The sequence below is a fragment of the Lichtheimia ornata genome (assembly GCF_029851405.1).
Source record: "Lichtheimia ornata isolate CBS 291.66 chromosome Unknown scaffold00018, whole genome shotgun sequence".
In the NCBI taxonomy this organism is placed as follows: domain Eukaryota; kingdom Fungi; phylum Mucoromycota; class Mucoromycetes; order Mucorales; family Lichtheimiaceae; genus Lichtheimia; species Lichtheimia ornata.
Window position 1 is genome coordinate 232,201 of NW_026695338.1, and position 23,776 is coordinate 255,976.

General features: G+C 43.3%; 8 protein-coding genes across 8 annotated transcripts; 4 read left to right on the plus strand and 4 right to left on the minus strand.

Moving 5' to 3' along the window:
* Positions 1 to 2,201: 2,201 nt before the first annotated feature.
* Positions 2,202 to 3,315, plus strand: O0I10_004808 (uncharacterized protein; the record flags this gene model as incomplete). The annotated part of the gene is made up of 2 exons (XM_058484857.1): positions 2,202 to 3,125; positions 3,214 to 3,315. 2 exons carry the CDS (start codon positions 2,202 to 2,204, stop codon positions 3,313 to 3,315), a joined length of 1,026 nt encoding a protein of 341 aa, XP_058344356.1.
* A 146-nt stretch (positions 3,316 to 3,461) lies between these two features.
* O0I10_004809 (GTP-binding protein ypt1) lies at positions 3,462 to 4,339 on the minus strand (the record flags this gene model as incomplete). The annotated part of the gene is made up of 5 exons (XM_058484858.1): positions 3,462 to 3,662; positions 3,723 to 3,950; positions 4,021 to 4,068; positions 4,125 to 4,245; positions 4,326 to 4,339. 5 exons carry the CDS (start codon positions 4,337 to 4,339, stop codon positions 3,462 to 3,464), a joined length of 612 nt encoding a protein of 203 aa, XP_058344357.1.
* Positions 4,340 to 4,627: 288 nt separating this feature from the next.
* O0I10_004810 (uncharacterized protein) lies at positions 4,628 to 6,312 on the minus strand (the record flags this gene model as incomplete). The annotated part of the gene is made up of 8 exons (XM_058484859.1): positions 4,628 to 4,976; positions 5,028 to 5,119; positions 5,177 to 5,254; positions 5,304 to 5,395; positions 5,455 to 5,636; positions 5,711 to 5,856; positions 5,920 to 6,033; positions 6,091 to 6,312. 8 exons carry the CDS (start codon positions 6,310 to 6,312, stop codon positions 4,628 to 4,630), a joined length of 1,275 nt encoding a protein of 424 aa, XP_058344358.1.
* Positions 6,313 to 7,828: 1,516 nt separating this feature from the next.
* Positions 7,829 to 8,335, minus strand: O0I10_004811 (uncharacterized protein; the record flags this gene model as incomplete). Its single annotated transcript, XM_058484860.1, has 1 exon — positions 7,829 to 8,335. One exon carries the CDS (start codon positions 8,333 to 8,335, stop codon positions 7,829 to 7,831), a length of 507 nt encoding a protein of 168 aa, XP_058344359.1.
* A 3,151-nt stretch (positions 8,336 to 11,486) lies between these two features.
* Positions 11,487 to 12,264, plus strand: O0I10_004812 (uncharacterized protein; the record flags this gene model as incomplete). The annotated part of the gene is made up of 2 exons (XM_058484861.1): positions 11,487 to 11,656; positions 11,712 to 12,264. The coding sequence occupies 2 exons, from the start codon at positions 11,487 to 11,489 to the stop codon at positions 12,262 to 12,264; spliced, it is 723 nt and encodes a 240-aa protein (XP_058344360.1).
* Positions 12,265 to 12,980: 716 nt separating this feature from the next.
* On the minus strand, positions 12,981 to 15,249 carry O0I10_004813 (uncharacterized protein; the record flags this gene model as incomplete). Its single annotated transcript, XM_058484862.1, has 11 exons — positions 12,981 to 13,109; positions 13,185 to 13,411; positions 13,471 to 13,653; positions 13,721 to 13,835; positions 13,891 to 13,956; positions 14,021 to 14,220; positions 14,283 to 14,384; positions 14,455 to 14,945; positions 15,003 to 15,041; positions 15,105 to 15,120; positions 15,240 to 15,249. The coding sequence occupies 11 exons, from the start codon at positions 15,247 to 15,249 to the stop codon at positions 12,981 to 12,983; spliced, it is 1,578 nt and encodes a 525-aa protein (XP_058344361.1).
* Positions 15,250 to 16,056: 807 nt separating this feature from the next.
* On the plus strand, positions 16,057 to 20,333 carry O0I10_004814 (uncharacterized protein; the record flags this gene model as incomplete). The annotated part of the gene is made up of 9 exons (XM_058484863.1): positions 16,057 to 16,079; positions 16,189 to 16,275; positions 16,337 to 16,369; positions 16,450 to 16,800; positions 16,876 to 17,791; positions 17,861 to 18,807; positions 18,869 to 19,652; positions 19,709 to 19,846; positions 19,908 to 20,333. 9 exons carry the CDS (start codon positions 16,057 to 16,059, stop codon positions 20,331 to 20,333), a joined length of 3,705 nt encoding a protein of 1,234 aa, XP_058344362.1.
* A 2,515-nt stretch (positions 20,334 to 22,848) lies between these two features.
* On the plus strand, positions 22,849 to 23,773 carry O0I10_004815 (uncharacterized protein; the record flags this gene model as incomplete). Its single annotated transcript, XM_058484864.1, has 2 exons — positions 22,849 to 23,077; positions 23,142 to 23,773. 2 exons carry the CDS (start codon positions 22,849 to 22,851, stop codon positions 23,771 to 23,773), a joined length of 861 nt encoding a protein of 286 aa, XP_058344363.1.
* Between the last annotated feature and the right edge of the window lie 3 nt (positions 23,774 to 23,776).

The window sequence follows — 23,776 nt, forward strand, 5'->3', positions numbered from 1 at the left end:
CGGTGATGCGAGAATTCAAGCTTTCAAGGGTCTTTTGTTTTCGCGTCTCGTGGTTGCACTAAGCGGAGCAGAGTAGGTCACAGCCAGTCAGCATTCGGTTGCGGATCTACATCCGATATCGTGCATATACGGTGAATGTTGTTGTTTGATCGTTTCGATATTATCGTGTCAACTTGATGATTGGATGTCAAAAACGGCTATAATCAATGCAAGATGTTACGCGAAAGAGGCCTGCAACCACAAGATAAAGAGAAACAATGATGCATTAGCATCTTGGGGGAGAGAAGTGTGGATGACAAGCAACAAATTCAGATGAGACAATTTTACCATCTTTATGTCCTCATATCCGCTACACACATACCATTAGTAAGAATCAAGAAGCATCTTCAATCATTCATTGGACATGATTATCATAAGAGGTTTGCCCTTTTCCTTGTTAGTGAATGTAATATATGCACGACTATCTGAGTAACCATGGGCGGGTGTTTGTGTGTCCTTTTGATTTCCACCTCATCCTCCCCCCAAATCCCCCGATTGCTTCAATTGACACTGCATATACAAAAAGAATGAATGGAACAAGAAAGAATGCATTATTACTAAAAAGTTGGGGTATATGCGAGAGCCAAAAGAGCCGTAAAGTGAACTAGGTTGTGATCCAGATCAACCCTTTAAGGAACATGGATTTCCTAAATGCATGTGAGTGAGCTGGTAGTGACAGCGTAATACACAGTGGGGGAAGAGAAATAGTTTCGAAGTTCCTTTCATCACACTTAAACAGTCATGCGATCCCAGAAAAAGTTACAAAGCTCGTTGCGGGCATTATGGAGAGCTTATTCTTTTTCTGACGAATGTTCATCACATATAAAAGCCTGTTGTCCCCCCTGCCTGTTTCTCATCCTTGTCACGACCACCTTCCTTAACGACATACGTCTATTGCAACAACAACGACAACAACGACATTGACGACGAAAGCGGGCCCACCTATCAGCAACATGTGGACGACGACGTTGCAACGATATTGCCTTGGGATACAAGCAGCAGCCACTCATCGTCAACGTGTATTGTGGCATGTAGTGTCGAAAATGACCGTTCAAATAGGTACATAGTCGTTGGCCATGTTGATTTTATCCATGTTGATTATTAGCATTGATAAATATGGCATTTTCTCACAAAAACGTTGTACTGATTTCGCCATTTCTATTCCATTCTCAATCATAGCGTACTAAGAAAAAGATCACACGCGTTTGTTTCGGTCATATGTGCCATCAAGAAGCGCATACTATCCATTGGCGGATATGTCGCGCGAGCGTGTCATGGGGTCTTTGGCCATGCATTTGGCATACAAGATCCGCGTCTTCTCTCTCTGGCTGGGTTTCTCGGGTTGATCGGGCTGCTCGGAAAGAACGAGAGGGAAAAAAATAAGGATGGTGGGATGTCACAATACGATGCGAGTGTCAAATCCCATCATCATGGTCGCCGGCGGCGCCGTGATTGATGGGAGCATAGAAGAAGGGGCGTTCGCACACACACTTTAGAGATCGGGCGCGTCGTCAGTTTGCCACTATTTAGGGGGACAAGACTCCTTTCAATGTTATAGGGCCCGCTGCCTTGAGGTACCCAGGTCATGTCGTTGACGCCATACAATAAAAATAATTTCTTTTTTCTGCTATTCAAATAATGTGCCAACTGTGTTTATTCATTTTCATCCAAACATTGTCTTTTCTTGGCGGGTTTGTTTGTGTTTCCACAAACCTGGGTTACAATGGCAAGTATGTACGTGTGTCTCTAAAGAGTAAGATACCCCTGGGTGGATCTCCTGATTCTGCACTTTTAAGATGATGGGAGTCAAACATGTGATAGGCATTACCGGAATAGGTCTGGAAGTTTTATGATCGCGTACACCAGCCGGCAAACTATAGGTGATACACTTTTATTTATATGTAAGTCACATGATCTGCATTAGCTGTGATACTACTCTCATCATTGGGGGTGGGGTAGCTAATACTATGTGTGTGTTGAAAGAGGTCATCACTTTTATTGTCAAAGGTATCGTAAACAAGAATTGAACAGAATATGGATATGGTTATCAATCAATCAATTTTGGATACAACAAACATAGCCCTGTCATCGGCAAGGAATGGCGCATTCTTCCATGCAACTCAGTGCTTGTCGCATCATTTTCGCTTTGATATCCTGAAATAATGCCGCCACTTGTATGGCTCGTCTTTTGGCTGTTACGGATAGCTGATGTCTTCGCTTACAAGGAACTCACCAATGGAGGACTGGAACGAATCGCAGACAAGACCGATCGAGTGGCGAATGAGTTATTAACACCTCTGATGGTGCCACGAGTAGCAGGGTCTGCCGGGAATGCCAATGTGCGCAACCATATTATCGACCACTTTGAGACTTTGGGTTGGCATGTGGAACTGGATAGCTTCAATGACACCACACCTTTTGGAGACAAGCCATTCACCAATGTGATTGCGACGAAGAACCCTGATGCACCCAATCGACTTGTATTGGCAGCTCACTTTGACTCCAAGTACTTTGACGACTTTGTGTTTATCGGGGCGACCGATTCAGCAGTGCCATGTGCATTATTGTTGGATATTGCCGAAGTGCTCAATGATAGTATCCCAGCAACCGATAGCACAACAACGCTACAACTTGTATTCTTTGATGGGGAGGAAGCATTTGTGAAATGGTCTGAGACTGATTCAACGTATGGTGCCCGACACTTGGCTTCGTTATGGGAGGCAACGCCTATTACATCCAAGCCTTTCAACACAATACACCGGTTCAACAAGCTCAGTGGCATTGATGCTCTTGTGCTATTGGATTTGCTAGGCACGCCCAATCCTTCCATTCCCAACTATTTTCGTGAAACAGATACTCTCTATCAGCGTCTGCAAAGTCTGGAGTCTCGTCTTGCGCATAACAACTTGCTGGAAACGGAATCGACCAAGATCGATGAACCCTTGCACTCGATTTTCGCACCTGATTCTTTACTCACTTTCAATGGAAGAGCCATGTCGGATGATCATATTCCTTTTCTACGTCGTGGTGTCAACATTCTACATTTAATCCCACATCCATTTCCTAAAGAATGGCATGATGAGATGGTAAGTATAGGTGAGAGGATGGGAATTGTTAAGAGAGGCTTTGGTGGTGGTGGTGGTGGTCTGACAATAATAATAATGCTGCATTTAGGATAATGCCGATTGCATTGATCCCCCTGTTGTGCGTAACCTTGCTCGACTTTTCCGTGGTTTTGTATTAGAATATCTTGAACTAGACACATCAAAGCTCTGAACCACAATATATTCATTCATGCTCGTATTTGATATGTAATGTTGGCTTTAATGGGAAAAAGGGAGGGTGATCCAGGGGAGAATAATGAGATGTGTGATTGTGTATGTGCATCTGTGTAAAGAAAGAGAACGAAAGAAAGGGTTGATCTAGCAACATCCACCACCTTGCTTGGGTTGAACAGCAGCACCTTGACCAACAGTGACGGTCGACTTTGGTTGTTGTTGTTGCATAGTGCTACCAACCTTGTCCTTGATTTGCTTAGCCATCGTCAAGAAAGCTTGTTCGACATTAGACGAGTCCTTGGCAGAGGTCTCCAAGAACGGTATGCTCAACGAGTCGGCGAGTTCCTAGTAGGTAGGAAGATTAACAACAAGAAAGAGAGGGAATCGGCCAAGATTGGATATTACCTTTGCTTGATCGGTCTCGACCACCTTCTTATCGACCATATCGCTCTTATTGCCCACCAACAACTTGCTTACACCTTCAGCAGCATATCTTTCAATCTCTTGCATCCATTGCTTGACGTTGTTGAAAGAATCCTGATCCGTCACATCGTAGACAACAATGATACCATGGGCGCCTCGGTAGTAAGAAGAGGTGATGGTACGGAAACGTTCCTGACCAGCTGTATCCCACTATCATAAAACATACAATAAATAAAGACATGCTATGGTATACAAGCACACAACCCCCAAATGGACTTACAATCTGCAACTTGACAGTCTTGCCCTCGAGCTCAATGGTTCTGATTTTCTGCAAGACGTTAGATGAGGAAGTTATCGTAGTAGATGAGAAGCGAATGGACTTACAAAGTCAACACCAATGGTGGAAATGTAGCTCTCAGTGTACGTGTCATCGGCAAAACGCAGCAACAAACAAGACTTGCCAACACCGGAATCGCCAATCAGGAGAAGCTTGAAGAGATAGTCGCTAAAGAGGAAGAATGTTTCCGGTTATGGTTGATGTTCATGTATCACGATAGAGGATAGTATCAAAGGTACAACACATACTATTCAGAGTTCATGAGGAGAAAAAGATAGAAAGAGAGAGAGAATGAAGGGTGAAAGAGAGAGAGAGAGAGAGAGAGAGAGAGAGAAAGAGAAAAGGGTTGGTTCTTGGTTCTCCAACTGCACGACAATATTCCAAATGACCAATTTTAGGGCCCATCCGTCCACTCCTCATATGGCGATTTTGTACTACATTCGCTCGAATGCTCATCTTCCTTTGCACATGATTTGACTGCTGACTAGAAGAGACATCATGTAATGTATTGTAATAGTATATGCACAATTGCCTAGTCTATATTATATCTCTAATCAATACATATCGTCTCACCAATCGACGTGGTAATAAAGCGTGTGTCCTCTTGACCAACAATCGATGCCTTTTCAATTCCAATTTGTTTCCATGCTTCCTTCAGCTGCTTGACAGGTTCCAAATAATGCTCATCCGACATCATAAATGTTCCCCAATGGATTCCCACCGATATCCTTGGTCGGCCAATATCATAATGTACCTTGACAGCATCACTTGGACCCATATGCAAATGCTCCATCAACACTTGAGGCTTAAAGCTTCCAATCGGCATGGCCGCCAAACTAAAAGGAGCATATCGTTCGCCAATAGCCTTGTATAGTTCCGGTGAATACCCAGTATCCCCACTAATACAAATGTTAATTTCTCTTTAAGCTTGCTTATTCATAACAACATACCAGAAAAAGATGGAGTGGGATTTGGTCTTCACTACAAAGCTGCCCCACAATGTAGCATTCTTGTCAAACAATGTCCTGTGCCCGCTCCAATGCTAAAATGGAAAATGTCAAACATGTTTGATAGATAAGGAGTTGCATTACACACTCACCATAGCCGGTACACATGCAATCATTGTATCATGGTCCCCATTGTGATGTACTTCCTGCCACCAATCCAGCTCAATGACCTATATATTAATGAGCACCATCATTGTTTCTTTTTCATTGTGTACTTACATTTTCGATTCCTCGCTTGACAAACCATTGCCGTAATCCAAGGGGGACATACCATGTCACTGAATTCCCTAGCTTCGTTACTACTTGTTGATCTAGATACCAAGAATCCGTAAGAAACAATCCTATTCCGTCAACATCCAAGTCATGTTACCTAAGTGATCAAAGTGGTCGTGTGACACCAATACAATATCCAAGTATGGTTGAACCTCTTCCAATGTACAAGGGATGGGCCGTAAGCGTTTTGGACCAAGATGATCGTTGATTGTGCACTGTGTAAACACCGGATCCGTGAGGATAGTCAAATTCTCGACACGTATTAAGCATGTGGATTGTCTAATGCCATAAAACTTATAAGCACTGCAAGAAACTCGAAGGAAAGCAACATCATACAAAAACCATTTGTTTACCCGAGCCATGTAAATGCAACCGGTGGCATTGATGATCGTGATGAGTCGCTTACTCGATTGACATCCACCCAAGACTCTGTCAATTTTGCTGAAGGAAACATAATGTCAAAGGATGGCTTGACCACGGGTAACGTTTCATCGAGTTCCTTGTATATCTTGTGTAAGTCCCTTGGTTCTTTCAACCACCATCCATCCACTTTTTTTCTCACCTTTTCAGACTTGGGTACACCGTTTCCTTTGTAACGAAAGAGCCAAAAAAGAGCAGTTTCCCACCATTGTACTTCACGCCATTCACCAAAGGGGTTGACAAACCTTCCCTCCACCTAGTATCATTCTATAAGTCTCTTGTGATATGTGCCCATGTCCTTATCATTCGGTACCTTTAAACTTGCATAACGTTGGTCTGCACGTTTCAAATGACGACGTTTCTTAATGTCTCGAAGGCGAACAGCCTCGATGAGATCGGCTTTGTGTGAACTTTGGAGATAGTAATAGACCAGAGATGACGCGGTGACGGCGACAATGAGAGTTGGAAGGGTATATGGGTGGTCGAATGGAATAGGAAAGTTGGCGAACGATAAGCGCTTATTGTTGACAGGCATAAGAGAGATAAAGAGGTGAAGGGAAAAAGAGGAAGGGAAAAGCGAGAAAGAAGGTGTTTGAAAGGTTTCACTCACTGGTCACATGCTAAGAAAGAGTGGGGTGGTGCATGATTTGCCAACTGGTGAATAAGCATTTTGCATACGCCTACTACTACAGTCACCACCCACCAACCAACACCCCCCTTCTCCCCACTGCTGCGTGCCTCCTTGTTTGTGAGACTCTTTTCTTTGTCCGCTGTTTCTTTTGCAAGAGAGCAACGCTCTTGATCCTATCAATGATCAGCGTGTATCAGAATCGCTATGATCGTTGCCCCACACACCTGCCCCAAAGCACCATCTTTTGTTACGCCGACTGCTTAATTTCAATACGAGAGATGAGATACATATAAAGATGCTCTCGCCCATACAATATCTCTGTGTTAATAACATCCTGCCTGCCTTTGGCTCTTGTCGACTACACAAAGTACGAAACGTGAAGGATTTGAGGTACCATTCGTTGTAACCACGCGTTTGATAGATATCATTAACGTCGCTATTCATTCTACATTTTAAATTTCTTTCCCCGCTGTGACGAGAAAATGATGGGTACATCGCATATCAAGTTTGCATAATCACGATCATAATAGTCATGTGCATAAGGGGTCTTGTTGTTCCTGAATGTTTAAAACTGTCAAGGTGGCTCTTTCATGCAACCTGTAACACGCTAGCTCCGCTGCCATCTCACACATATTGGGATTCATGTATATCCTATCAACACAAGCAAAAAGTAGATCTCGCTGAAAGAGTAAAAAAGTATCAATGAGCTTATGCAGCAAAGTGGGTACGTATACCACACAATGTATCCTAGACATGGTTTGTAGAGCTGTGGATCGAGATAGCATATAAGCCAGCTTCGGCTACTCACCACCCAAGGTATTACTTACGGTCGTCATCAATCCTGTATGCCGTTCTTGGTGATGAAAAGGACTCGAATAAAGGCGAGAACGTAGGATCAATCATGCTAACATGGCCGCAACGCCACGTATTTTCTGAAATTCCCAAAAGGATACTCGTGTGACATCGACTTGAAGGGCCAAGCTCCAATCACCACCCAACAATAGCCGTTCGGCAGCTGCACCCTTTTTCTTTCCCATCACACAGCCCATCCACATTCTTATATAAGCAGCAGCTATGAAGACAGCTGCACGTCTATCTTTTATCGATTTTCACTCACAATCTCCCTCCCTTGCAGTCGTAGTACACCTCATTTTCTCATTAAGCATGATACATTGCGTTATGTACAATAGTATCGAAATTGTCGCATCGTAGTGGAGCTGCTTGTTTTCTGCAAAATTGTTAATGATGTCATCTGCTTTAATGGGATGGATTATGGGAATCAGCTGTGCTACTAACGTGCGACACATGCACAGAGATGGTATGAGATTGGTCATCAGTTTGACTCTATATCTTGGTGCATTTTACACGTAGACGCCTTTAATAGCGCATAAAAACGAAAAACAACAACGATACCTTGTTGTCACTTATGCATCTTCTTGTTGTGGAAAATGGATTGTGGCTCTTCAGGGTCCCAATCCATATGCTTGGATGATGATGGTGAACCTCGATGCTCTTCTTTTTGATAGTTGTTATCAGTTTTCTCCTGTAGAGCACTTTTTATACGTGGTGATAGTGATTGATGAGTCGTAGCACCAACAATGGAAGGTGTCGAAAGAGATTGGGTGACTTCAAGTGGTGAGCTCGGGGAAAGGGAGATCCCGGCGGCTGTGCTACTGACTACGGTTCTTTGTTGTGTGCTACCAGGGGAGCTACTTTGTAGCATTGGCACCATGGATTGTGAGAACAGGGACCATTCATGAGCAGATAAATGGTGTCCAAAGCGTGACATGACATGGTTCATGTATTGAGGCGTATTATTGTGATCCCCATTTTCGATCTGTCGGGAGCCACTGGGTAGTTCATTGTTATCCAAACTCCTGCTTTGTCGTGAATGGTTTGATACAGCCTCTTTTTTTGAGCGGCTCATGTTGTTGGTACAAAAGCAAGTAGTAAGCCGACAGTGGTAAACCGCAATTTGAGCAAGAGGAAAGAAGAGAAAGCCACGCACCTTGAACACCACTCATCCAAGCATATAAAGTATGTGGCATAACACACATCTTTAGACCAATGGGAAAAAAACCGCTGCTTTAGGAAGTAAATATTGTAATTCTCTCCTTTGCCACTCTTCGCCATCCGATATTAGTGCACCGTCACTGCCGATCGCGTCTTGCTCACATTAACACCAACAATAAAAGGGTAGCTGCTATATCCTTTTTACCTTCTAACAAGCTATCAATGCAAAGCCGCTTCAATACGCCGTTGCAGCAGCAATGTAAATGAGTACCTTATGAGTAAAGGAATACAGCAACAATGAAAAAGCCTTATTGCAGTATGCCAAATAGTGATTTGAAATATACAACGGCACGTCCATTCGAGCTTTGTAACATGCCGAACCTTTACAAGTCATTCAGCTGTGCAACCCACGTAAGAATAGCGTGAGTACTCGATTGCAATTAACTTTGATTTATCTTGATAGGGCAAAAGAACAAATGCCCGATCTTCTCTCACAACACGTTTATGTCACAAAAACATCTTTGATACTGAGAACCCCTTGCTTTTCCATTTTCGCAATTACACGACCTCATTTATCCGCCTTGTTCTCCATAAGCCATGGTAGCTTCATTGTTTAAGGGTACCTATCAATAAAAGGAGGGAAGTCGTATGATCGATTGCAGCCTATAAGGCGCTCATGCTGTTGCGAGTGAGATAACATTCATCGCTACTGCCATAAATTCAAAGCTATGTTGACTTTGATAGTAAACAAGCTAATCATTCATTGTATGCTGTAGTAGAGAAGAGCCAATAAGGAAGTACACTGCTTGCTGTATTGTTGTTGTAGTACAAAGCATGCCATATGTTGTATGCATCGAGCGTTTTCTCGCTATTCCTTATTGAGCTCCCGCCAATGAATACAATAAACAATTGTCAGGTTGAGGAGAAAAGCGACAACAGGCCCCAGGATAGTCATTAGCAGCTGCAAGGTTAGCTGGTAACGAAGGCGTGAATATCTCTCTCCTAAAATAATGAACACGGATCACAAAACTAGGGGGGTGGGTTTGGCTATGAAATGCAAAGTAGATCAGCTATACCTGGATACAGAGGTAAAAGCGCTATGGTAACAAGTGATCGACGCTGTCACCTGATGACGAATGCTCAAGAAAAAAAGCTATTGGCAGTGTTCTTTGTCGCATCCATAGCATGCTGTGCAACCTGTCTCAGCTAATATTGAAAGCGACTGCATCGGCTCGGCTTGATGTTTTTGATGATGTCTCATGCATACATGCACATGCATGTCATACCTCGTGTTCTATTACATATCCAATGCTATCTCTTGGCGAGAAGAGAGAAGCTCACACGCTGAAGAATGGGTTGTCAGTTACATGGAAGGAATACATAGCCCTTGGATAATTGACAAAAGATCGACGATCTTCCCTATAAAATGCATTGCCACTGACTTTGGAGCATGATGCGAATGAGATTAAACTTACGCGTAGAGTAGTAGGTCATATGGAAATGATCTACGCTATGCATTCATTCACATTGTGTATTTGCTGTGCAAGATGTAACTGATTGATCAATCAAGCGGAGCATGTAATAAACAAGAAGGAGAGGTTTGTTTGTAGGGATTAGGGGCATCGATCAATTATTGACATAAAAACTAATATTGCTGCCTTTTCAGTTTTTAGTTAAGCCAAGCATTGCCAAGGTTGTGTGTAATGATACTAATGCCTAATGATTGGCACCAATAGCAAATCCAAATGAGTGACAGGAGAACAAGTGACCTCTCTAGCAGGGTGAATGAGAAAGCAAGAGAGGAGGAGAACAAGGGGGAATGCATAATACCCGTGCTCAGCCTTTCTAGTTATCTCTCCGGATGCACCCGAGCTAACCCGATTGATGAGACCATCACCGCGTCGATCCCCAATTTCCAAATCGATCCACCCCCTGTAGATCCTGCTTACTTTGAAAGGGTGGTGGAATTATTTCCTTGTAACGCCAAGACTATAAAACGTATGATGGTTGCCGAGAGATGCCATATTACAATTCCTTTGAGAATATACAAGTGAGGTGCTTTGCTTAGATGCTTGGGCCAAGAAGAAATAACCTACCAGAGTGGTTGCATGAAAACTTGGCGTATCATCTTTCTCCATTATTGATCCAATGTAATCCCCCCTTCCATTCCCTACCATGGAATGGAACTTGATGCTTGCTCAGCAAGTAAATAACCACCCTACTGCAGCATAACCACCTCCCTTTCCCTCCCTTTTCTTTCTTTTTGCTGACGTTTTATTGCCACCCATATTCCAAAAATAAGGTCTGATCTCCGTGATTTGATATGCTAAATGTTGAATTGAAACATGTATGTGATCTCCCGGGAGGTCGGATTGAAGCGACGACGATCCTTGTTGTTGTTATGCGTGGTTCGGTTTGAAACAAGGCTACATTGAAGAGAAACAGTGATGGAGATCATCGGAACTACCCAAAATATTGTAAACACAAGCTATAAGGATACATGAGCATGATGGTGGCGTGTGCTCATAGCTGCCGCAAATCGATCAACCGATGACAGCAATCCACTGTGAGCAAAAGCAATAATGCATGCTCGTGCAAAAATACGATGCTTTGCATTAGGTTCCATGACAAAGTCTAACGACTTGGCGTGTACTCGAACCAAGAAAAGACGACATGATGGGATAATAGAACAGTGATCTTTTCATGCTCCGCCCTGTATTCAGACTTTACATTTCCTTTCCAGTACATGCAGGGCTGTAAGCAAGAGTAAAGCAATCCACGTTTTCCTAATTGCTCTTTTTGTCACTTCACCGTATCTGTGCGCTTTTTCTCTTCTAATGTTGCCCCCCTTTCCTTTGCCTAGAAACCAAGCTAAAGCACCCCTTGGCTTTTCATGTACACGGTCCGCAAAAAGAGAATCTTGGGGGAGGAGACAAAGAAAGGGAGTGGGTGATTATAGGTGATCTTGTTTTTCGTATAAATAAGCTTCCTTGTGTTTTGCACTTTGATCCATTGTCCAAACCCAATTCATTTGGTGTCACCTTCCTTTTCAAAATTTCATTGTCATGCAGCCAGACTCTCCTCTTTCGATCAAAGACGCCAACGGCAGGCACATCAGTCTTTTGAACAATAACAACAACAACAATGGAACCACGCTCACAGCACGATCCACTTCGATTGCTCGCCGCAAATATCGTTGTTCGGCACCTGGATGTGACAAAAGCTTTACCACAAGGTATGCCAATCAATGAAAACGTAGCATATCATACCTATGCTAACATCCAACATAGTGGTCATTTGGCACGCCACAATCGAATCCACACAGGAGAAAAGAATTTCCATTGCTTGTATCCCGGTTGTCCTTCACGCTTTTCTCGCCAAGATAACATGATGCAACATTACCGCACACATCTTTCCCCCAGGTCAAGACGCAATAATCACCAACAATGGATGTTGCTACGCAACCATCCCTATAGTTACCAACGACATGCACCACCACCACCACAACAACAACAACATGCTCCTCCACTTTGTACTCTTCCTCGTGACATGTCGTTAGTACGCAACCATCGTCATACGCATGATCATCATCCAACATCTTCATCTGTATTGTTGCCTCAGCTTCGCATTGACATGTCGGCTAGGCAGCTGGATCTGTCAGCTTTTAGCAAGCCCCAACCTCTTGAACCATCCTCCACATCTCCTCCACCTACTGGTCCTCTTTCACCAGCTTCATCCTTGTCATCGGATGCATCATCACCTACCGCTACACTTCCTTCACCAAGCATCATGATGGAACGTGCTTCTGCCGGTATTTTCCAATTTGTCAGCACTGTGGGCTGATTTCATCCTATCATGGCACACAAAGTTTTTACATTCGATCACTTAACCTGCCACTCGTTTTTATGTTTGTAACACTTTTTGTATCTTTTTTTCATGTCGAAAATCCTCCTTGTATATGCCAACCCACACACACCCGCACATGCCATTTGTATGTTTCATCTTTTTTTCTTGTCTTTATTGACTATCCTACATACCAAGGATATCACGTTTATCACACACATGCACTGTTTTAAGGCACTCATCCTTTCCACACACACACAAATCACACAAAAAGCACACAAAAGTCACGGGCAATAAAAATACGATGAATTGCAATGTATCAAAAGGATAATAGAGGAGAACAAGTAATAAGGGTGAAGGTAAAAAGGAGATTGCATGATGATGAATACAGAATCTTCCATCCCTTTCCATAATTGGTTTCTCGTGTTTTCCCTTTTGCTCGATTTATCGTTGTCCTTTGGCGTACTACGGTATGCTGATGCAGTCCAATAAAGCTAAATATAAATACAATAGCTAGGGATCATTGCACTATAACAAGAAGGGTCATGCATTTGGCTGCTAGCAACACTGGTGGTAGTGGTAGTAGTGGTGTTCGTCAATAAAGGGGCGAGTTGCTGAGGAAGGAGGAGGAGGGAGAAGGAGGAGGAGAAGAAGCGGCGGAGGATCGACATGTAACAGGGTCTCAGGTACGACTCTTTTTTTTTTTCGATCGAGATCTACTTTTTGAGATGACGGGGTGCATTATGGAACAGTGTTTTCCACATGTAAGCTTCCGATAATAGAAGTTCAACATCCTTTTCTTGCCAAACTTGGGTAGGTAGTTGCTGCAGGAACACCATGATGCCCTAATTCCAACAATTCACAAAGGTCAATCCAAGGAGTGGATATTGAGATAGAGATTTGTGTGTGTATGTGCGTACCTGAAAATCTAGCTTTAGCAATTGCTTGGACCATTTGGCTAGAAACGCTGCACAAACGTAGACATGGAATTCGGAAAACCCGTCCGAGGAGCCTTCGGCCAAGTAGGTGTCCCACATTCGCACCGTGCACTGCATCGGCACCTCACGCATAAGTAAACAATTCATCCATCGGAATGCAAACTGCATAAATTCAATCCCTTCTTGCTGCAAATGATTTGCCAATTGTGCTAAAAGAGGATATACAATATTAGATCAACCTTAGCCACACTTCTCGAATAATCCTTACCTTCAATCCGGGAAACCAATTCCTTCAATACAGCTACCTGCCTCTGAATGCCTGGTTGTGCGAATGTATAGTTGTCTTGGATCCCATCCAGCAGCTTTGACAAGCACCAGAAGCTGTCTGCTTCAATAATTGATAACACCTCTTCGTTCATTTGATCCATGTCATATTGCTGGGGCTCCACATCTAGAAAGGGAGATCTCAGTTTAGTGATGATAGATGCATACATGACATTGATTACATTTATGCTTACCGATATATGCCCCCAAACATACTTCGAATATAGGAGTCACCAGGTCATTGATACCTTGCACATAACCAGTAGCGGGGTGTCGGATAGCCCATTGGTATAGAATGCGCTCCAAACACTATTGAGTTTAATTTAGTTGCCAGTGCATCATCACCTTGAAACCTTTTACGTACATGTTGAGTTGTTTTGTATTGGTATAGTGGAGCGCCTGGATTTGTACGAGGAATGTCAATGCGAATCTAGATGCCATCCTTAGCCATTAAGCCTCTCTATAACCCTTCTCTTCATCCCTTCCATATATACCTGATGCCATAGTGTTTGATCTAAGCCAGCTGTACCTCGTGAATATGATGCAGCAACACTGTCAGTGTATTCCTTTCTCTTCCGTGCAAGTGTCTCAGCACGCCGTGCTTGGTTGCAAGGGAGGTATCCAAACAACAGTTGCCATACGACCAAACGTAGATCCCTGGGAACGCCGCTCCAGCTTAGTTTCCTTAATGCCGCTACAAATAAAAAAGAGAGAGGATAAGAAAAATGAACCCTCTCATGTACCTTTTTACCTTACCTAAATCAACGTTGGCATCGGAAAGGACTTGTGTGAACTTTTGGATCTTTCTCAGGTCATCCACCTTGGTGGTATCAATGTGATGTATGATATTCGTGGGATCTGTGTGATAAGAGACGATCACATTAGCTACTGAAAGGTCATAGCCATCACCTTGATCATTGTATTTTACCAGTCAGCAAGTCGTCAATGTCTGTTTTAAGAGCACCTTTATATGCTGGAGGTGATTTTTCTTCGGTGATTGGCGGAAATGATGGTGGTGATGAAGGCTGGATTGGTAGAGATTGATGGGATAAAGGGCTGCTCGATGATTCTGAAAAGGGATGGCGTATGGATGACGATGATGAAGAAGACAGCCTAGTAGATCGATTCACCAAATCATAGCCGAGATCGTCACTCCATTCATCGTTGGTATCTTTGATAAATGCGTCGAATGATTTCAAAGGTGATAAACTTGAACGCGCATGTTGATGTGAAGGAGCTGATGATGTTGATGATGATTTGGTTTTGGTTGGTTTTGATGAAGAGGATGATGACGATGATGGTGAAGCTGTTCGAGAAGGATACTGGGAAGGAAGCATCACGCCACTAGGACAAGTATAGCTGTAATGAGCACCAACGATTTTGGGTGAAGCTATTGTCGTTTGCGGATCGGTTGGCAGCCTTGAAAATAGACGTATGAATACATAACCATGCTACTTGGTGTTTAGCGTATCCTACCTCTCATTATTCTTGCGCCCAGGTTTCCTCCAGAATGATCTGTATATTCTATCTTGTTTAGAATCTCCAACTTGAAGGGCACAAGCACCCGCATTCAGTTACCTGCGTGTAGGGGCATCTACGCGATCGGCACGTGCACCAATAGAACCAGAAATGAAGCATACAGCAAGTTAGACATTTGGAGAACACGTAGTCGAGCGTTTCAGAAACAGAAATGCCTCACTCTCATCGGCTTACATCCGTCCATTAAAGGCAACCAAGCAAGAGACGCAAAGGAGATGGATTTGGCACCGCTTTTGTGCTGCTCAATGTAATGTAATGTTCTCGATTCACATAGCGTCAAGTAGCAACTCCGCTAGGCCATCGCTGCATGGTGCAATCCAATATGGGGTGGGATCGATCATGCTTGTGAAATGGCGTGAGGTTGTGGTTAGAACGTATACTTGCAAGGTCGTCTATAGACAAACACAGCCATAATACACTATCTGTTTACTTTATGGTCATAAATAAACTTGTAGCAATAATGATTTGAATGATACCTTTGTTGAAGTGAACATAATCCATGCATCCTTGTAGAGTCTATCCATAATGCTCTTTTGGCTTCAGCGTTACTATTTCACAAAGGAAAAGGTTCAGCTGCATGGTATGTTGCTCCTTAAGATGCTTCCATTTGCAAAGAACCCCGGATATTAGCAGCGTCTGAATCATCGCCTTTATTCAATTACATAGCAACTACTATAACCCAAACTACTACATTCTTTCTCGAAAGACTAAAGAAATATGCATTATGAGTTTGTCGTAATGGTGCATGTGCTCATGTCGCCTATCATGGATATGTATGGTGTGTATACTAATAAGGAGGCTATATGCATCATCATTGAATGGATAACGTATGCGTAAATGGGTAAGAGCAATATGAATGGGGTGGTGTCACAAGAATGATCTCTGTAAAGCGCTGTCCTCACCTTATTTGAACTTCACAGCTGCTTTCAAACAGCGCGTGACTTTCAGCTCTGCTCTCGATTGGACTTACAGAACCCCTTCTTCTCGACTGATGAACGATGGAGGACGACCAAGGTAAGCATCCCTTGTTCCATTGACCTTCAACCGTAAAACCTTATGAATGTTGGCTAACACTTGTCGTCCGATCCAATTCCATTTATTGACTTCCAACAGAGATCTGCAGAGTGTGCAGATGTGAATCGACACCTGATCACCCGCTATTCCACCCTTGCAAATGCTCTGGTAGCATACGATTTGTACATCAAGACTGGTAAGTTATGATACACTTTTGAAGGATGTATACACATACTCAACTTGGGATATATTTATAGTCTCTTAGAATGGTTATCACACAGCAAAAAACAGTAAGGATCTGTGAAACCGGGAATGATGATGATGATGATGATGATCCTATGTAGTTGATATGCTTATGCCTTCGTTGTAGATATTGTGAGCTATGCGAGTATCCATTCATCTTTACGCCGATATATCGAGACGACATGCCCGACCGTATCCCGATCAAAGTAGTATTACGACAATGTGTACGGAGGTCCGGTGCATTACTATGGACATGCTTTAGAGCAGCACTCGTCGCAACCGTATGGCTTGTTATCTTACCATTCCTCACATTGTACATCTGGCGATTCTATTTCTGGACAGGCGAAAGCATTGGATTTGCAGAAAGACTCGCTCAATATCGCAATCAAACCATCGAAGCATACAACAACAACAACAACAACAACACCGCATCTTCAACAAACGATTCAAAAAGTGGCATATTTGGATATGACATCAAGTGAGTGAGGAGAAGGTTTATTGGGTATGTGTAATGGATAGGATGACTAATCCGATGGTATAGCTGGTTTCTTAGCGAATGCTTTGAAGGACAAATCATTACTGCGTTCGTCATTATCGTATTTGTGGCAGCTTACCTCTTTCGAGAATGGGTCATTCAGCACACGCCCACTGATACTGGAATGGAGATTGTGGATGAAGAGCCAATAGCAGTCGATCAACCTGTTATTCAAGGCGAACCTGCACGCGAGGCCATCTTTGCTATGCGAAACGGCACACCTCCTTATGACCAAGACGACCAGGAACATTTTCGACAAATGATTCGCAACATGGCTGAACGCGTTCATGATGACAATGATCAACATTCATACGGCAGTGGAAGTGATGATACAGAACCAACGTACGATGATGATTGGCATGTTCACCATCATATGGATGACGAGCATGACAGCCATGACGATGAGGATGATGATGAATTTGTAAACAGCAGCCGTCAACCTCTACGTGCAAGTTGGAGAGAAGAACATGAACGACATGATGCATCCTCATCCAATGTACGATGGCGTGCACCTGAATTTGAGGAAGGAGCAGCAGCAGCAGCAGGAGGTTCCTCATCAGCTATGCGACCTTTGGAAGAACACAATCAACAAAACAATGATGACAATGTCAATCAAATACCAAGATGGCAAAATATTGCACCAGCTCGTGCACCACCAGTAGCACCAGTACCAGCAATTGCACCAGCACCAGCACCAGCACCACCCCCTGTACATGATCAATGGAACAATGACAACGATAACAATGACGCCGATATGGATGATGATGAGCCATTTGATTTACGAGAGGATATCGATGGTGTATTGGAAGCGATTGGCATGCGTGGTAGCATGTGGATGCTAGTACAAAACTCGGTCTTGATGTCATTGATGATCAGCCTTTGTCTCGGTATAGCCATTTGGATTCCATATGTCATTGGACGTTTGGTGATTCTTGTAAGTTCAATCAGCTATCTATGGCATGATCCTCGTTGCTAATGGATACGTGTGTGTGTGTATATATAGATTCGACCGATTAGTTTCATTCATACGCCTATCTCGATTCTTCGCTTCGTCACTGATCACGTTGTCGACTTTGTGTTGGATTACGCTATGCCATACGCTCGATCGAAAGCATCATGGATCAGCCAATTACTTCCAGAGAAAATCTATCTCGCTTTGCAAACATTGGACGCCCACGTATCATCGTTATTCAATGCAATTCAATCGGATTCGACATCGACATTATCATCAGCTACCACAAACACCGTTACTTCAGCAGCGACCAATGGCACTGTGTCATGGGGTATGCACGTTGTTGCAATGCAAGACAAGGTTGAAATGATTGCTTCAGTCGTATTGGATCGATGGCATCGCTTTGCACTTGGACAATCCGGATTAGATCGCAGCATTTGCATTATGATGGGTTATTTGGTTCTTATCTTTGTGGGATCCTGGTATCTCGCTCGCAGTGGACGAATTACACATAACGATGCCGGCAACAGCGTCAATGATATGATTCGACAACAAGGCGTGTTCTTGAAAGTGTTCTTTTTCATCGTATTGGAGCTTGTACTCTTCCCAACAGTATGCGGCATCTTGATTGACATGGCAGCGCTACCCTTATTTGAAGATGCAACACCAGCAAATCGTTGGGATTTCTTTATGGAGAATCCTTATTCGAGCACGTTCTTGCATTGGTTTATCGGCACCGGTTTCATGTTCCATTTTGCAGTATTCATTACCTTGGTACGAGAAGTCGTGCGACCTGGTGTTATGTGGTTTATTCGTGACCCCAATGATCCACAATTCAATCCCGTACAAGAAATGGTTGAGCGCTCTGTTTTGACTTTGATTCGCAAGATCGGTGCCAGTGCTTTGATGTATTGCGTATTGATCGTTGCTGGTATTGGATCAGTCACGTTTGTGGTCAGCCAATACTCTGGCTTATATCCTCTTCGTTGGTCCTTTGAGTAAGTAAATGCTTCTTCATGCTATTCGTGACATAGAGAGATTAATGATTGATGTGTATAGTACTCCTTTGTCAACGGTGGCTCTTGATCTTCTTGCCGTTCAATTCTTGGTGCCTCCCTTGGTTTCCTACATTAAGCCACGCGAATTATCAAAGAAGGCCTTCACAGATTGGTGTCTAGCAGCCTCCCGCCAATTACGATTATCATCATTCATGTTCAATCTACGCTATCCCGATGAAGAAGGCACCCACGTACGACGCACTTTCAAAGCATGGATCACACGACAAAAGGCAACTGTGCCATCGGATGTATTCGCTGATGTTGCTATTGAGGAAGATCAAGATGCACCAGTGGTATTCAAGCGTGATGGCAACCTTGCACGTGTCCCTAAGCATGATAGTGTGCCGGTGCTTGATAATCGACGTATGGTCGTTCCTGTTGATCCAGTCACTTTGGAGCCATTGGATGAAAATGAGAGACGTTTGGGTCATCCCGCAGCTTCTGAATCGGGTGATGTCGAGAACAACACCATGATTGTGTATATTCCACCTCATTTCCGCTTACGGTTTTTGGCATTTGCATTGTCGACTTGGCTTGCAGGTTCGGCTTTGGCATGTATGGTTACAGTGCTCCCAATCTTATTGGGTCGACATGTCTTTGATGTGTACCTCGCATCCGAAAAGCCCGCTCATGACTTTTACTCGTTCATTGTTGGTGCATACATTATGGTCTTCCTCAGTATGACAATCAATTGGATCAGCCAAAAGTATGAAGCTTTCTCTCACAGCAATGGTTCGTTATCGGCTGCGATGTCACGTGCTTACCTTAAACAGAAGGCTGGAACAGTAGGTGTCCTAACACGTGTTTTGATTTTGCTTTTACTCACATGTTTCGATAAAAGGTATTGAAGGCGACATACTTTGGTGTGGTCTTTGGCGTGGCGCTTCCTTTGCTATTGGGTGTTGCGGTTGACATGTACATTTTCATGCCTATCCGGTATTCAAAGTCGACGGATGCTTTGGTTATTCATATCTCAGAAGTAAGTTTATTCATGGCTTGATTTGATGGGGTGTATAAAAAATTAACAGCATGTTTCAAAGGATTGGTCTCTCGGCATAGTTTATCTTTCTATCATCTATGGAATTGCACAAATCTTGCCTGCCAACCCATTACAACGATTCCTAAACGACACCTTGGGCAACAACATCATGCGAGCTGATACGGCACTTGTGACACGATCATTAATTGGACCTTCGATTATGGGTGTCATTGGCTTTATTCTGGTACCTGGATTGCTGGCATTGGGTACTGTGCACATGCTAGGTATTACGGACCCTCCCATGCAAGTCGCCTTGTTCCGTTGTGCATATCCTGTGGTCTTTTGTTTTGCAATCTTGTGCGGCATCGTATTATTGGGATCTCGATTTGCCAGGTTATGGCTTGATGAAGTCCGGGATGCAACCTACTTGGTCGGCAAACGGCTGCACAATCTAGACGAACAATCCACATCTGCTGCTTCTACATAGAATTCCCTAACTCTCATATATCTCCCCCTCCCCTTTTCTTCATTCAGTATTTTTCGTGTCTAATAGTGATATGCAACGACATTGCGTAAATCCTCCATTTAACAAAAAGTGTACGTATTCATGATTCCCATTTGTTATACATAACAGTGATCGAAAGTTCTTGATGCAGCAACATTTACGGAACAAAGATTGATTCAGGAGCAAAATAAAACGCACACGCACACACACACATGCGTACAATACAATCATACTTTTGGTCTCAGCTCATTGATCTGCAGTTAAGAACATTGGGATGACGAATTTCATGCAAGTGATACGTGCATGTAGTGCACTATACATCATACTACAGTATTTTCGGAGAGATACGGGGATGAGGAGATCCGTTGAGTAAATAAGCACAGGAGATTGACTCGTATCACCACGAGCTCAAGGGAGAATAATCGTCCATAGAAAAATGTTTGGATGATCCATATCGTATGCTGCGCACTAGTATTGCTTCTTCAAAGTAGTAGGGCTTGATAAACCATGTCTATGTCAAAGCAATCCACATATGGGATTAAGCATGTAGTAACACAAACAAGCTTTAACCCTTCTTCAGGCAAATACGCAATTCGTATATACATAACACAGATCCTCCTTAATATTTTCGGGCGAATGTGCGAAAGAAAGCAACTCATTTCATGGTGTCATCTTCGACTGCTTGTAACATCCTACGTAAGCATCTCATTCTAAATTACATCACACCCATGTATCTCCACAACCTGCTAATGAGAGCATCACCTCGATACGACACGCTCCTATGATACAGCAACAATGAGCTTTGCCAGCTTCTGAAAAAGAGATTTGTATAACCGTTACGAAATGCCACGTGGAAAAGGGCGTTGGAATTGATCGTGTCAGGTGGATGACATCATTATGTATATGCATATGTCGATCCAAAGGATACATTTAGGACCACACCGATTTGCATGCTTTTCGGATGATCAATATTGCTGCTCGTATCTTTATCATGTGCTTAATAGGCTGTGAAGGGATAGATTTGTACTACAGTCATGATGAAAATGATTGCACGGACCAATCGAAGCACTCGCGGTGCACTTTTACCGAATCATGGAAAAAGGGGAGGTGAAATAGAGCGCATTGTTCAAAAGGAACAATGATATTTGTCTTTTTTGTTTCCCGCCGCGAGGAGCAGATGCATAGAGTGTATCACAAACTCACAAACGCAATACGCAGGTGCACATAAGGAAGAGCCATTTGGAGGTAGTTGCCTTATTGGGATACCCATTACATCATACGTGGGGTGAAGGAGGGCACAACAGGAGATCCAGAAAGGGGATCAAAGACAATTTTAGAGACAACGATGAGGGAGTGGCTACTTCTGGAAGCCAGTCCCACATAACAACAGGAATGCATTTGCGTCATTGGAATAAGGAGGCTCTCACAATACATAGGCATCATCTCACTCATTCTACCCATTTATGTCATGCTTACGCAAACAAACGCAACAAGGTACTGGCAACGAAAAAGGTTGCAATCAACACAATTTGGTCTGTTAGCACGTATCGTTTTTCGTGGATCACGCAAATCAAGATTCCAACTATGGTCAATGATAAACAACGCGCATGATGGTATGATTACTTGATCCCAACAACGTAGCTTTGTTTTACAGCTTGATAGTAGCAACAACAACATTTGACCCATTCACTCTCATATCGATCGAAAATGTTCCATTAGGAGTATGCGTAGAGATGAAAGCAAAATAATAATTTGGCAGTGATCATGCATACAAGTGTGTACTCATTGAAGAGATATCTGGACGTGTCAAATAGGCTATGAAAAGGGGTAACACGATACGTGAGAAGAAAGTTTTGAGCAGATGGGAAAACGTGGCAAAGAAGCCTTCGGTATGCAAGGTAAAAAAGGGCACATCATGTCACAAAGGAGCGTGCACTTTCTTGAAAGGGTGAAGGAGAAAGGGGAAGAACACCTTTTCTGCTAGGTGATTTAGAGACCGCGTAGTTGTGATGATCACTGTGATACTACATGTCATACAAAAGCTATGTCTTCGGTGATGAAACCAAGAAAGTCGGTTACCAATGAGTGAGAAGAGATCATGTTCTGGAAGCTATACAAGTTTATCTTATACGCATGTACCTGCACGATGACAAGCTGTACTACGTGTATGCATGAACATTTATCCAACGAGTAGGCACGCCCCCACCCCCCATAGAACGATCTGGACAAATAATCTGTTGACGTGGTACATGCAAGGAGTGACGGAATGAAACTCAACGCGTCCTGCCGTTCTCTTTAGGGGTTGTTTAGAGTTTAGCTGTACACCGTGTTGCTGAATATGATAGGCTGGTCCAATCAGGTCTGTGCTGTATATCATTGTCGATAATTCCTTACCTCGATCCTACTGCATCTATATAAAGCGTGAATTTGTGGTCACCATCATCCTACTCATTACCCCAAATCATCTTCTTTACCTTGTAAACTTCACATCTTTAATATGGATTTCTCTCTTTCATACGATTGGAGCATGTATGCACCCACCACTACTACTTCTGCACCGCCGTCTGTGCACTATCCTTCCTTCTCAGCTTCCTCCGATCTGTCATCATCATCCGCCATGATTTATCCAATTATCAACCCTCCAGTCGTTCAATCTCAACAAGCTCCTACCCAAAAGAAAGACATGGCAAAGAAACCCAAACGTAAACAAGTGAAGAATGCATGCAGTAAGTTTCCCGCCTAGCGGAAAAAGTTATAGGCAACAAGATTTCTAACCACTTTCTTAAATAGTTAATTGCCAAAAAGCATGCAAAAAGTGTGATGATGGACGTGCTTGCCAACGCTGTATCAAACTTGGATTGACAGCTACATGTGTTGATTCACCTCGCAAGGAACGTCGCAAGGGTGTTAAGCGTGGACCTTACAAAAAACGCCAACCTCGTGCCCAACAACAGCAGCTCGCACAGCAAATGGAGCAACAGCAACAGCAACAATGTGAGCAAACCTTTCAGCAGCCTAGTGCTTTTGACTGGTTTGATCCTGCATTGGGATGTTGGCCCATTCAGCAAGAACAGCCTATTTGGGATAATCAATTTTCTGCTTTGGACTTGTTTGCAGTGGATAGCATCCCACAACAACAGCCCATGCTCCCCATGGAAGATGACCTTTCTGCCGGCAGTAGCCCTTCCAATACAACATTGAGCTCACCCACTACACCTCCTTCGGCACATTCACTCTTGCCTGCCCAACAACGTATTGCTATGCTTCAATCTCAACAACAGCAAATGTTCCAGCAACAAACGTTGATGCTTGAGCAATTTCAACAAAAGCAACAGCAACCAATCCCTTTGCAGCAGCAACAACAAACAATGCCAGAACTGGCTTCGACATGGATGTTTGAATCTACCCAATACTACCTTTGAGCT